This window comes from Chanodichthys erythropterus, chromosome 19 (assembly GCF_024489055.1).
Source record: "Chanodichthys erythropterus isolate Z2021 chromosome 19, ASM2448905v1, whole genome shotgun sequence".
Taxonomy (NCBI): domain Eukaryota; kingdom Metazoa; phylum Chordata; class Actinopteri; order Cypriniformes; family Xenocyprididae; genus Chanodichthys; species Chanodichthys erythropterus.
The window spans coordinates 7008002-7022950 of NC_090239.1; the positions used below are offsets into that span (position 1 = coordinate 7008002).

The 14949-nt window shown below is 35.9% G+C and overlaps 2 protein-coding genes across 5 annotated transcripts in view; both read right to left on the minus strand.

Moving 5' to 3' along the window:
• Positions 1-1260: 1260 nt before the first annotated feature.
• Positions 1261-11152, minus strand: dnai2b (dynein, axonemal, intermediate chain 2b). The gene is made up of 13 exons (XM_067369494.1): positions 11098-11152; positions 9724-9911; positions 9431-9592; positions 8927-9054; positions 6843-6985; positions 6638-6751; positions 5343-5482; positions 5106-5228; positions 4787-5010; positions 3871-4006; positions 3616-3762; positions 2298-2522; positions 1261-1706 (listed from the first exon to the last, which is right to left on the minus strand). The coding sequence occupies exons 2-13, from the start codon at positions 9904-9906 to the stop codon at positions 1617-1619; spliced, it is 1815 nt and encodes a 604-aa protein (XP_067225595.1). The 5' UTR covers positions 9907-9911; positions 11098-11152; the 3' UTR covers positions 1261-1616.
• Positions 11153-12090: 938 nt separating this feature from the next.
• The window catches only part of ttyh2 (tweety family member 2), a 66680-nt gene continuing 63821 nt past the window's right edge, over positions 12091-14949 (minus strand). For all 4 annotated transcript variants that reach the window (XM_067369368.1, XM_067369369.1, XM_067369370.1 and 1 more), the window contains one exon: positions 12091-13986. In XM_067369368.1, the coding sequence (XP_067225469.1) occupies positions 13906-13986 (81 nt within the window). In that variant the 3' untranslated portion in view covers positions 12091-13905. The remainder of the gene's footprint in view (positions 13987-14949) is intronic.

A 14949-nucleotide genomic window follows, 5' to 3' on the forward strand; every position in this document is an offset into this window, starting at 1 on the left:
TCACTACTTTACATTGTAACAAAGTGTCATTTTCACCACAGGGGGACTCAGACATTTTTAAGATATAGTGACACAAATAGATATTTGTAGATATTTTATTACAAAACAAATGCCACTAACAGTTTCACAGCTCTTCCATTTCATAATCTGGTGCTGTTTTGAGGATATAAAACATGAGTGAAAGATCAGGAACAACACTGACAAGTGTTAGACTAATTGCAATAATCATGCATATTTAAATAAAAATTATCCAACATATTCAGCTGTATTTATTCCTTATAGTAAAAATCTAAATATACTTTCTTAATGCACATTCCTGCAAGTCATGTTTATTTGTAGAGCGCTTTTCACAATACATATCATTTCAAATCAGAGTCCCAGGTCTTACTATGAACAATCCATCAGTGCACATTTTCTCAAAATGCAAACTTGCTCGAACTCTGAAACAACTTCTCAAACCTCAACTCCGACCACCTGATTCCATTCTGGTATCTAACGTCCACTTTACACAATCCAATCAATGATAAATTAATTCTATGAGATTATATATGTATATATTTCTCTCATTGAATATCCTGTTTTACTCAGAAATACAACAAAGAAGAAAGTAAAATGAGATGTGAACAGTGTTTCAGTGACTAAGTATGAGACAATGTCGACCCAGTTGCATAAACCGAACTGCTAAGTTAAGACATATGAACTAGTCTGACCAACTAATAACTAAAGGTACAATATGTAAAATTTTTGCAGTAAAATATCCAAAAACCACTAGGCTAGTGTTATATATTTTGTCCAGCTGATTACTAACAATATCTCTAATGTTTTCAACTACTTGTAAATCATGAGAAAATTCCCATTCCAAACAGTGACACGGGGCAGTGCAGTCGCCTGTCAATGACGTCAGTTACCTTTGTTACCGCCTTTACTGACGTAGAAACCACATGACAACAGTGCCGTGGACAAATGCGGAAGTAGTGTCTAGCGTCCAGCAAACCACTAGCTCGCTTCAAGCATTTCCTTATTTACTTCTTGCACGTTTTATGGTGGATTGCGTTACTTATTTATGGAACATAATTACTGTTTACCATCTGCCGCTGGTTCTGTCGAAAAGGACAGCTCCCGTAAACTCATGACCGGAAAAGCGGAAGCGGCGCCGGCGACTGTGTCATAATAAAAGTCCCGCTGCTCGTGAGGCGTGTGTTGATCAATCGCTCCAGCTCCTCGTTCAGCTCCCGCAACACTCGGTCCTGCTCTGCTTCATACTACAGTAACGTTAATAATCGTATCCACGAACATGAGTTCTTCCAGACTCTAATCCCTATTCTTTTGCACCGTCCGTTGAGATGGAGACCACATGTCCCAAGTTTCCGCTCTAAAACTTGGCGTCATCAAACTACGCCTTTGTTTTGAATAGGCTTCTAGCGACCTCTAGCGGAAAAAAATATCACAAATTGTACCTTTAAAGCTAATCATTCTTACTTTTCTGATTGAAATGACACCAATCTACGTTTTTATGTAACTTATAACCAGTTTTGAAGAAAAGAAATTAGATGACTAACTTGTAAGACTATGTTTATGCTAGTTTATGCAACCAGCCACAGCTATGTGTTCACAGTCTACAGAGAGATTTCTTTTCTTGTAAAAGAAGCAACACCATTAGTTTCATATTCCTCCTGGAAATCTTTCTCTTCACACACGCCTTTCTCCTGCAGGGAATAAGAAAGAATCTTAGAAAAGACAGATCAGATACGACCAGCCAAACTTCATTTTTGTCCAATTAATTTCCTATAGAAATCACATGCAACAAACCTAATTATAAACCCCCTCTTTATTTTCAAATAGCTTAAGTCCTTGAAAAGGCCAAAACTATTAATCACATGAGCCTTTGAGTAGATGGGCCTATAGCAAAACACTTCTGATGGTCGCGCAAGCTCAAATGCCTCCTCGCCAATCACAGAGGAGCATAAAGTATTCTGGGTAGAGACAAAGTAGACTTTATTGATTTTTCTTTCTTTGTCTTTCACAATAGAGCGTCTTCACCCCAGCTTTCAGGGTTATATATAGAGCTCAGGACCCTTATCTTATTGGAGCAACAGTCCAAACATGAGATACAATTTGTTTAAGCTCCACAAAGGGGGGCAGTTTCATTTGACAGGCCATTCTGAAACAAACACTTATGACAACACCCATCAAAAACACACAGATGTGTGGTTAAAAACCTTGATAAAATGTTTTAGACGTCAGATCTGACGCTCAAAACATTAGCATAAACAGGTTGGAAGCAGAACATCCTTAACCTTATCTCTTTCTTTCTCCTCATTCCTCTCTTTCTCCATCTCAGCCTTTAACATGTCGAAGAAGTCCCTCTCTGCACGGGCCACCAGCTCCTCTGTGCTCTCCTCCCCGTATGCATCTTTCGCCTCGTCCTCTCGGCTCTGCTCGGAGCGGCTGCGTTCCTTCAGACGCATCTCTCTGTGCCGAGCTTCCAGAATCTTCTCCCGCTTGGTCTCGCGTTCAAACATCTGCAGAAAGCAAGGGAAAATACACCTCACAAAAGTTCAGTCTATGACAAATGGATTTACAGTACATACAAAAATATTTTTACATCCATTAATAAATGGGGGATACTTCAGTTTTCGGTCCCATAGGATAATTATTGAAAATGCTTAAAAAAAGAGCAATCATTCTATTTTTTTATTACAGATTTTAATAGCTTTAAACTTTTTATTGTCTTTTAAATTACTTTGTCAAAAGGTTAGATTGGCCAGAACTGTTTTTAAGATGGCCCTCTATAATATATGCCAAATATAAACCAAATAAAATGTATGTGTGCATATATATATAATTTGGTATTTATAAGTGATATTTAATATTATTATTATGATATAGTCTAGTATATAGGAGCAGAAATTATATATATATATATATATATATATATATATATATATATATATATATATATATAAAAATCATTATTAAATACTGATTTATTATCAGTATTGGAAACAGTTGTGCTGCTTAATATTTTTTATAACCTGTGATACTTTTTTCAAGATTCTTTGATGAATAAAAAGTTAAAAAAATGAACAGCATTTATTTAAAATAGAAATCTTTTGTAACAATATACACTAGCTTTCAAAAGTTGGGGTCTGTAATTTTTTTCTTTCTTTTTTTTGAAAGAAATTAATACTTTTATTCAGCAATTGATGAATAGTGATTGTAAAGAAAGCTGTTTCCAATATTGATAATAAATGAGCATATTAGAATGATTTCTGAAGGATCATGTGACACTGAAGACTGGAGTAATGGCTGTTGAATATTTAGCTTTGTACCACAGAAATAATTATATTTTAAAGTATATTAAAATAAAAAAAAACATTATTTTTAAATAGTAATAATAATAATTCACAATCTTACAGTTTTTTCTGCATTTTTGATCAAATAACTGCAGGCTTGATGAGCATAAGAAACTTCTTTCGAAAACATTAAAATTATTAATGTGTCCAAACTTGTGATCAATACTGTATATATAGACAGTTTTACAATATTACTTATATACAGTATTTTTGATCAAATTAATGCAGCCTCACATGGTCATGTGTGTTTGTATCTCACCTCTGAGACCAGGGCTTTCTCGTTCTTCTGCAGTTTGTACAGTCCTGATGAAATCTCCAGCAGTGTGGTGGTTCCCAGCTGAGAGCCACAGCCCAGGAAACGGCCATTATCTTGCACCCGGACACTGTACAGGGCTTCATCACAAACCTGTGTGAAAAAACATACATACATTAGGAATATTTATTAAAATAAATAACGCTGAAATGTTGGACTGTGAGATGGTTTCAGTTCAAGGAGGAGACATTAAGCACCAACTTTGAGGCTGAGAGTGGGGTCATTCTGTTTAAATAAGATATCCCACGCATCCAAGGTGCCGTCAGTCTTTACTGTAAAGAAGACTGCGGGTCTGACTGGACTCCAACAGCCATCTAACAGATGGGCCGTGTGATACCTGTAGAAATAATAGATTAGAAATACTAGAAAAAGTCTCACCAAACATCTACACTAAGTTTGGGGTCGACAATTTTTTTTTTTTTTTTTTTAAGAAATCTGACCAAGTTCAACAATGTTGCATTTATTTGATTAAAATAAATAATAATAATAATAATAATAATAATAATAATAATAATAATAATAATAATAATACATTAAAATAGTAGGCTTGTTTTTAATATATATATATATATATATATATATATATATATATATATATATATATATATATATATATATATATATATATATATATATATATATATATAAATAAACCAAATCACTAAAACTTAAACTGAAATTAAAATAAAAATGGAAAATATAAACATAAAATCTAATTCAAAATATTAATAAAAACTATAATAGTATCTCAGTGATAGTAAAATAACAAATAAATATTGTGAAATATTATTACAATTTAAAATAACTGTTTTCTTTTTTCTTTTTAAAAAAAACACATTTTCAACAAACACATTTTGTTGTTATCAATGTTGAAAACAGTTGTGCTGCTTAATATTTCAAAAATCTGGAACAAAGTAAAAATTGTTACTGTTGCTTTTGATCAATTTAATGTGTTGCTGCCGAATAGAAATATTAACTTCTGTCAAAAAAAAGAAAGAAAAAGTCTTACTGACCCCAAACTTTTGAATGGTAGTGTACATAAAACTGCTATTTTCCCAAAAATTGAATAGAGAATTGATTTTGCAATGCTGTATTTGAACAACAAAACATAAGTTACTTGGTCCACATAATGGAGGACTCCTTGATGTCCTCTGACCAGATGCGCGCGGTCCAGTCAGCCACGGTCAGGAAGTTCTTAGGAAAAAATGGGTTCCTCTGCAGGGCATAAATGGGACCATGGTGTCCGCTGTATGTGCATACAATCTTCTCAGCTGGGGTTTTTGCTTTGCGATTGCAGGAAACCACAGGACCCTGCTCTGTGCCCACCATGAACTTAGTAGGCTTGTGTAATCAAAAACAAAGAATGTTTAAGTTCTCAACATCTGTTTCCACAAGGTTTCGTCTTGTAGTGGGCCAAAAATAAGAACAGGTCTTACCATAGTGGTCTCAAACTCCAGTGAGATTGCACCGAGGGCATTATCAAGGTTCCCCTTCTTACTGGGGTCCAGCACGAGTCTCTCCGTGGGCTCACTCATCTTACGAATGTCCCACCACAGCACCTGGTGTCAGATGCATAAGTATCTTTTATCTCTAAAGACTGCAGTGCAAGTCTAAATGAAACATTGTGTGGTTTACTTCTTTATTTTTGGGCTTATGTGTCATTGCACACAGACCTGACCATCCGTAGAAGCTGAGAAGATGTCCATGCCTGTCTTCGACTGCAGCCAGATGACTTTGTAGACAGGATCCCTATGGCTGTGTTCGATGGTGGACATCTCTACTGGCTGGCTGCCTTTACGCGTGTCCCAATATGCTGGTAACAAGATAAACAACAAGGTGGTCATGCATAATTTTAGGACATTTGTGTACAATTACACAATCATATCTACAGATGCCATTCCAAAGTGAATAGTAATTTAAAGGAACACTCCACTTTTTTTGAAAATAGGCTCATTTTCCAACTCCCCTAGAGTTAAACAGTTGAGTTTTACCGTTTTCGAATCCATTCAGCCGATCTCCGGTTCTGGCGGTACCACTTTTAGCATAGCTTAGCATAGTTCATTGAATCTGATTAGACCGTTAGCATCGCGCTTAAAAATGACCAGAGAGTTTTGATATTTTTCCTATTTAAAACTTGACTCTTCTGTAGTTAAATCGTGTACTAAGACCGACAGAAAATGAAAAGTTGTGATTTTCTAGGCTGATATGGCTAGGAACTATACTCTCATTCAGGCGTAATAATCAAGGAACTTTGCTGCCGTATCATGGCTGCAGCAGTGCAATGATATTACGCAGCGCCCATGAGCCCCTGCTTGCACAGGGAACGTGCCTTGCAACCATGGAGACGTTTGTGAGAGACGTTTGTGCAGCCATGATACGGCAGCAAAGTTCCTTGATTATTACGTCTGAATGAGAGTATAGTTCCTAGCCATATCAGCCTAGAAAACCGCAACTTTTCATTTTCTGTCGGTCTTAGTACACGATTTAACTACAGAAGAGTCAAGTTTTAAATAGGAAAAATATCAAAACTCTTTGGTCATTTTTAAGCGCGATGCTAACGGTCTAATCAGATTCAATGAACTATGCTAAGCTATGCTAAAAGTGGTACCGCCAGAACCGGAGATCGGCTGAATGGATTCGAAAACGGTAAAACTCAACTGTTTAACTCTAGGGGAGATGGAAAATGGAAAGTGGAGTGTTCCTTTAACTATGCATTCAATGCCAAAGACCATTAGCTCAGACATTAGACTTTTCAGAAGAGCCACATTTATCAAACACTATTCAGACAAGGTCAAAGGTACTTTTTTTCCATTAGCCATCATTTACTGAGAACTAAAAATGCCCAGAGCGACTGAGGTCAATCTAATTACGCCACTGAAAGAGTTCAGATGGTCATACTTGTTTTGGTAGCTGGAATAGAACATGATTAACTATGTATCCAAAGAGGTACTCAGGCGATAAAACTTACCAATTTGTCCATTGTAGCTTCCTCCAACGAGAATGTGTGAATCTTTTGGGTTGTACTCCAGACAAACAAGTGGACATACAGGTTTCAGGGTCATCTCAGGTTTATTGTGATTTTCTGAATGGGGAAAAAACAACAACTTTTTGTTCAATATTTTTGTGGTGACTCATTTGTATCACTGAAATGTGCTGTTTTTATGGTATGATACCAATGTCCCATATGTAGGAGTCGAAGCTCATGTCATTGGGTGCTTTCTGAAACTCCAGGGAAGAATAAGCAACAGCAAGTTTATGGTTGCCATCGGGGTGCCAGGACAAACTGGTGGCTGTGCGCTTCACTTCATTCGGGTCTCTAGAAAAAAAAAAAACACAGATAGCCGAATGATTAAACACTATATGACTCAAAAGCAATAATTCTTTAAAAGAAAAGAAAAAAGAAAGAAAGACAGAGAAAGAAAAAAGAAAAATAGTATAATCACAGTCTTTTTAGTCTAATTAAATTTTATATCTATATATATATATATATATATATATATATATATATATATATATATATATATATATATAAACAGTTTGTTCTGGTTCTCGAATCTAATTGGCTGAGAGCATTTTTCAGCCATGCAATATTCTACCAGTATCATCAAAGGAACAATTTCACCACTTGTATCACTCCGCTTGCAGCATTTCTCACAGCGAGTTTCATGGAGCACAAGCAAACCCACCATCATTTTACAAATACTACTATTGTTGTGTCACGGAATGTAGTTTTAAAGGTCCCGTTCTTCGTGATCCCATGTTTCAAACTTTAGTTAGTGTGTAATGTTGTTTTTAGAGTATACATAAAATCTGTAAAATTTTAAAGCTCAAAGTTCAATGCCAAGCAAGATATAAGCGGGAAGTCGCCTACATCGAACGGCCAGTTTGGACTACATCCCTCTACTTCCTTCTTTAATGACGTCACTAAAACAGTTTTTTGACTAACCTCCGCCCACAGGAATACACAAGAGTTGCGTTTGTAGAGTGTGTTTGTCGCCATGTCGTCGAAACGGTGTTATTTTCATCCCGCAGTCCAATCACCTTTGTTTGGCCTTCCCAGGGACGCTGTACTTAGAGATCAATGGTTACAATTTATGTTTAACTCTTTCCCGAAAATTATAATTGTGGTATCCTTACTGCAATAGTTAATGTTGGACTGCAGTGCACATAAGGGCCACAAGAGGGGACTATGTTTATGTATATGGCTGTTTTCCGTATGAGGTACTCTTCTGAGTGAGTGCTAACGTTGTACATCTTCTGTCACTGCTTGTGGAGATTAAAGAGTTCAGTCTCTCGGGAATTATTGTCTTTTGTGTTCATTCGGCACAACACCACAATAATCCACATGTAAAACTATGTGCAGCAAACGTTATGGTAAGAGGCATGACCTTTCCGGGCAAGGAGCGCTAAGCTGCTGTCGAATCACAACACAGGAACCGCTGGCACAATCAGAACTCGTTACGTATTTCTGAAGGAGGGACTTCATAGAACAAGGAAGTCATCAGCCCGTTTTTATGACAGTGGAAACAGCGGTATACAGATAAGTAAATTATGTGAAAAATACTGTTTTTTTACATGCGAAACATGAACACATGTTATATTGCACACTATAAACACAATCAAAGCTTCAAAAAACCACGAAAAACGGGACCTTTAAGAGCTTTTTTTTAAGCTGAGAATGTAGTTATTTAGACCTCAAATATGCAACTTATATAAAAACATAATGCCTATTTGACAATTTGTTTAGACGTTGAGATGTGAGCTCCAGGACGTCACTCAGTGCTCATGTACCCGCCGAGAACAGCTTTATCTCGGCCAGTCCTTTGTTTTTTTCCTTCCAATTTTGCCACTGGCTGTTATGTAGATTAAACATGGTTAAACATGAGGTATAATTCATTTTGGGTACATCAAACGGGCAATCTTTGATCTTATTAATCTCCTTGCTCCAGAGCAAATTGATTTGGCTAAGGGCAAAGTTAAGTTTCATAACTTTATATTTTCATTTAACTGAAATCCTAAAAAAAAAAAAAAGTTCAGCATCATTACCCCAGTCTTTAGTGTCACATAATCCTTTAAAAAATCATGAACTGGTGCTTAAGAAACATTTGTATTTATATATAAATGTTTAAATAAGCACAATATTTACCCAAAATGTCCCTTAAAATGTGTTGAAAAGAGAAAATTATTTATTCATTCACAAAACTCGTGCCAGTGACCTAGCTGGTGCTGCTCTATCACTACTGTTGAGTGCGCTCACCTGAAAACATTGATCGTCTTCGCTGATGGCTCTTCCTCTGATTCCTCCGCCTCTTCCTCATCCTCATCATCAAAAAAATCCTGGTAGATGTCAGTAGCGTTGTTCTGCTTGCTACAGTGTTCCATAAGCTGTAATGGGCAAAAGTAACACATTTATAAAGAAGATGTCTTCTTCTGAGAGGAAGCTCACAATACAGGTTTGAAGACATCAGATGCAACACAACTAAGTGCCATCTGAAATTTTCTTCTAAAATGAGCATTTTTATCAAGCTTGTATGTTTATGTTCAGTTATTTCACTTTAATGGCCATGAAAAGGACCTATTAATTGTCATTAAAGTGAAATTACTGAACCTAAACATACGAGCTTGATAAAAATGCTCATTTTAGAAGAAAATTTCAGGTGGCCTTTCAGGAAGCATTTGCATCCGAAGTCTTCAAATGTAAGCCCAGCACATAATTTCTCATCTCAAGTATAATACTTCACGGTTAATTTAAGGCACTCACACCAGCAATCTGCAAAATCGTGTTCTGATAGTGTTCATCCTTCTCTACTTTCTTCCTGTAGCGGATGGTCGCCTCCATGTCTTCTGGATTGAGATCTTTCGGCCACCCTCCTTCCACATGGTTTATTCCTCGTGATTCTGATTCAAAGCGCACTGTGTTCACCTGAACAGGACAATGATTCAGACTACATTGTAATTGTAATTGAAATTGAACGTACAGTTGTTTACTAAAAAACATGTTCATGAACTTTTTGTGTTCATGGCATGTGTTGCTGTGTTAAATGCTGGTCTCACCTCATGCTCTGACATCTCCTCAGCGCATTGCATGGTCACATTACATGGATCTCTCACTGTGAAGTTTGCAGCGAGGGAATGGTCAGGCAGAATGTCCACATGCAGCTCAGCCGGACGGTCTGAAAAGTTACACTGGCGGCCAAACTCGCTGCGCTTTTTTGTGTACACGTACACAATCTCCATTTTAGCTAGAAATGTTAAAGGATTTTAATGATCAAATGTGCATTTTTATACATTTTGTAATGAAGTTGTGGGTTAAAAATTGCATACTACATATGTATGGAGTTCATTTTTTGTTAATTTGCAATGGTCCTGTACCATACATTCCCTCACTTAATGAGGTCATAACTGTTTCTGTAATTATCATAGCCTATGTAATGTTTTTTTTTTTTTTTTTTTTTCATAGTTTTAGAGGAATTGTAGTACATCACACCCACTTACTGATAAGAAAATCAAGCTAGTGATTAATTCATTTTTAAAAAATACAAATATGACATATTCCCCCAATTAATGCAGCCATGAATGTTTCATAAAGATTTTTGGATTAAAATAGTTTTTAGAGGAATTATATAGTACATCACACCCACATACTGATGAGAAAATCAAGCTGAAACTCTGAAAACAAACATTTTATTTTGTAATGATGAAAACACTTAAGTATTTTAGATTATAACACTAAGCTGATTACCAAAGACTCATTAAAACTTAATAAAATCTTATCTGCATTGTTTATGATAGGAGCACTAAAATACTTTCCAGCCTATCTTTCCCAGCTAGTAAAAATAAGTTGTAGTTCTGCTAAGTTCTGAATGTTCTCAGAACGTTCAAAACGTCACATTTTTAAAATGTTTTAAAAACGTTTATTCTTGGTTATGTGAACGTTAGATAAAACATTAAGGGATTGTTTTCTTTATTTTATCATTTTGCAAGTATTATGGGAACGTGGCTTTCTCTGAACCATCTGGAAAAAAAAAAAAAAATGTATGTCGTAAAAACACCAAACAGACGATCCTCCAACTAAAATGCTTCAGGAAAACGTTCCATGAATGATGTAAAAAATTACATTTTTGTTCTAATGTTTTGATAACGCTTTTAAAGACCACAGATACCTCTGAACGAAAGTTCTATTAACGTTACTAAAGAACTTTCGCTCATAACTTCGAATGTTAGCCAAAGTTCTGAGAACTGTCAGCTGGGTTACTGTTAGGGAAGTCCAACCAAACATCACCACACGGATATCAGAAGGTCTAAAGCTCTGTCAGAAGATGTTTTGGAAAGACTTCCAGAACATTACATATAAAGGCATGTATCAATCTATGACAGGTACCCGTTTAAAGTTAAACTCTTTCAAAATAATACATTGATTAATTTTACCTGATTTTGTGACGCTTTCTGGGTTTTGGTGGTTTTAGTGGTTCACTGGTCTGTAGTAGTTTACCGTAACCTAGCAGCGGCGGCTCGTGACGTCACGTTTGCACAAATACTTTTACTCTCTTTAATAGTGCTAATATTAATGCTGCTAAATACTAACAGCACTGAATGCCAAATTATACACGTAGATATAAAAGTGCTCTTTTATAATGTTTCACTCACATGAAATGAACACTATTGGCCGTTTTAGCTCAGGCTTTTTGTTTTTCTAATGAAGTTCGACAACAGGGCCAGTAGAGGGCGCCAAGTAACAACACTCATATGGTCCAATGAGAAAAACACCATTAAAAATCCTTTTCAGGAATTATGCGGGAAACAAATTTCAATGTATCATTTCATTATCATATATTTAGTTTTAAGCAGCGTCAAACATTACTGCTGAGGCTATATCGCAGTAACTGTAAGGAAAGGAGTTTAGTCCAATTACACAAACGCTTGTTTTCTATAGCAGTGGGGTTGTATGTTACTCCAAACATTCATTTGGAAATCTTATTCAATTTGGTCTCCAAACTAAAACACATCATATGATAGGCTAATCATAGTACTTTTGCAATAACTGAAACTGTAAAAGAACACTGGCAGACATATTAAACAAGAAACAAATATATAATGTATTAGTTAGATGATCTTAACCGTATTCACAGGACAAGAGTATTATTATAAACATAATTTTGGGATGTTCAGTACTTTGTAGTTGTGGCCTAACTTTTCAAATGGGTTAACACTAGTAGGCCAAAACGGTTTTGTACACTATACTTTACATTTTTGGAGTTTTGTTTGTTTTTATGATTTACATTTTCAATTTTTCCCCATTTTCCCCATAGAGTTTGAAAACCTGCCCTGATATAAGCTACATAAATGTTATGTACCTAAATAAAAGTTTTCACTCAAAGGTCTCAATTCAAATCAAAATGTTTTTTATTATATATCCATGTTTCTGTCCTCTAAGTTAGACAGAAGTCAAGCACCACCGTCAGTGTCTGCAACAGTGTTATTCATGCACCGAGTATTAAAATCAGTATGCAGTATGTATTAAAAACACTATGCAATAAACCAAACGGAAGCCACCATCAATCTCAAATGAGGACACGCTGTGCAAGCAATCTGTCCAAGTAGATGATTTTATCAAACAATATTCTGAGAATGGCACTCAAGAATGGAGCAAAGAAAGAAATACAAAGAGTCACACAACATATGTTACCATACAGGTTATTTACAGCTGGTCAACAGGTTAATTCAATGCATATGCATTTGCAACATGGGAGAAAATTGGCTCAGTGTGCTTTCTACACTTGTATAAAAAGAAGGTCTGCGATTTTTAGTTCCAGGTAAAATGACCCGTCATTTGTGCTTGCTGGAAATGAGGTGAAAGTCTCTCAGGATGTTAGAAACATCATTTGTGGTATGAAGTGACAGTGTTTGGTCACTATAAACCCAAAGTGATCATGTTGTGCTTTAAAATGCCTCTACATGCATAAAACAAACACAAAAGCTTTTATTCCCCCTCTAAGTCCCATTTCTGTTAATCATAGATACACACAGTGAATAAAGCAGTGAAAGGGAATGAAAACAAAGGCTTTAGAGGCACAAAACATGCTTCCATTCTTGGCACAAAAGACATTTAGAAAACAAGACTTCACGTCAAAATAAGAAGATAAAACGCATTAGTATCTGTACAGTTAGCCATCATAAAAAGTGATGACGTTCATGAAGTTCACACTGCACAGTAGCTAAAAAAAAAAACAAACAAAAAAAAACGTAAGACAACTTTTGATGAGCAACAATCGCTTGGAAAAGTACCTAGCAGACCTACTATGTTGATACTAGCAATGCTGTACACTATGTAGGACTAGATGTCCAATGGACAGAATATTAATACTTCAACCTGTGTCCACACTTATATGTACAGTCTTTAATATGACAAATGGCTAACCTTTATAAGGTTTGGTACTGTACTCTGGTTAGAAAAAAACGTGGTCCCATATTATATTAGGTGCCTTTAACTTCTATGTACTTATATATATTTATGTGTGTAACAAGTACATGTAGTTAAGATTATATTACTCAGTACTAAATTGTATAATTACATTGTAAATATTCTAAAAGAACACTAACTGTTAGGTACCATGTGCTTATTGTGTTCATATCGTATTGCAAAATACTTTTGCTGCTATTGAGGTGGGATACGGATAAGTATAGGGAGAGGTTTTGTGGTATGGTTAAGTTTAAAGGTGGGGTAAGTCAAGGTAATTACAGAAATTAACAACAGGTATTTAAATAAATACACATGTATGTACACTACAAAATAAGTGCATTGCATCAAATGATTAATGTAAATGTTAGTACATAGTAGTTAAAGACACAATATAAAGTGGGTCCAAAATAGTGTCTGTTACCCACACTGAACAGTTTCTGCACTTGAAAGGCAATAGGGAAGACCAACAGTCTATTTGACGTAAACAAACAAATAAAACATTATTAGAGACAGGATATTTCAGATCCTCAGTAGTGAGGGAAAATATGCATCGCACCATCAGAATAATCGACAAACACACACATACATGCAAGCACCCATACGGACACACACAGAGTGCTCTTAAAATGATGTTCTCCTCTCAGACTGTGGTCCTGTAACACAAACAAAGATGCGCACACATGCTGGCGTGAGGGTTTTCCATGTGTCCATATTTCCAGAGTGTGAAGAATCACACCAGACAAAACGTGTGCATGACAGAAGAAAACGGATCAGTTCTACGCTCGGAAATCCTCCCCAAAGTGTCTGATCTGGTCTTCGGTCATGGAGAGGTAGGTGGCTCTCATGGTTGGAGAGTACTGAGGAGAACATCAACACAGGCGTCACAAACCGACAATATCTAGATGGCTAACATTAAAGCAAACAATGACCTTTTTTTAAGAGTGAAATGAAAATGAACTACACTTTTTGTGTTTGTTGTGGACTACAAGTTTACTATGGTTGCTTGTTTCAGCCACAGAATGAAAACTGACTTCTTTTCCTTCTAATTGCAATGTATAAACTTGCAATTACATATTATAAAGTCAGAATTTCAAGATGAAAAACTTGCAATTGCAAGAAATGTGTCAGATTTTCTTTTATCAGAATTGCAGGCTTTTTTCTATGAACTGAAATTTTTAAAGGTGCCCTAGATTCAAAAATTTAATTTACCTTGGCATAGTTAAATAACAAGAGTTCAGTACATGGAAATGACATACAGTGAGTCTTAAACTCCATTGTTTCCTCCTTCTTATATAAATCTCATTTGTTTAAAAGACCTCCGAAGAACAGGCGAATCTCAACATAACACGACTGTTACGTAACAGTCGGGGTGTACGCCCCCAATATTTGCATATGCCAGCCCCTGTTCCCAACATTATGAAAGGCATTACACGTCTGGATGTGCACAGCTGAAACATCAGACTAGGTAAGCAAGCAAGGACAATATTTGTAAATTGTCAGTCTAAATGTTTCGTTAGCATGTTGCTAATGTACTGTTAAATGTGGTTAAAGTTACCATCGTTTCTTACTGTATTCACGGAGACAAGAGCGTCACATTTTCATTATTAAACACTTGCAGTCTGTATAATTCATAAACACAACTTCATTCTTTATAAATCTCTCCAACAGTGTAGCATTAGCCGTTAGCCACGGAGCACTATCAAATTCATTCATAACCAAATGTAAACATCCAAATAAACACTGTACTTACGCGATTAGACATGGTGCATGACGAACACTTTGTAAAGATCCATTTTGAGGGTTATATTAGCTGTGTAAAC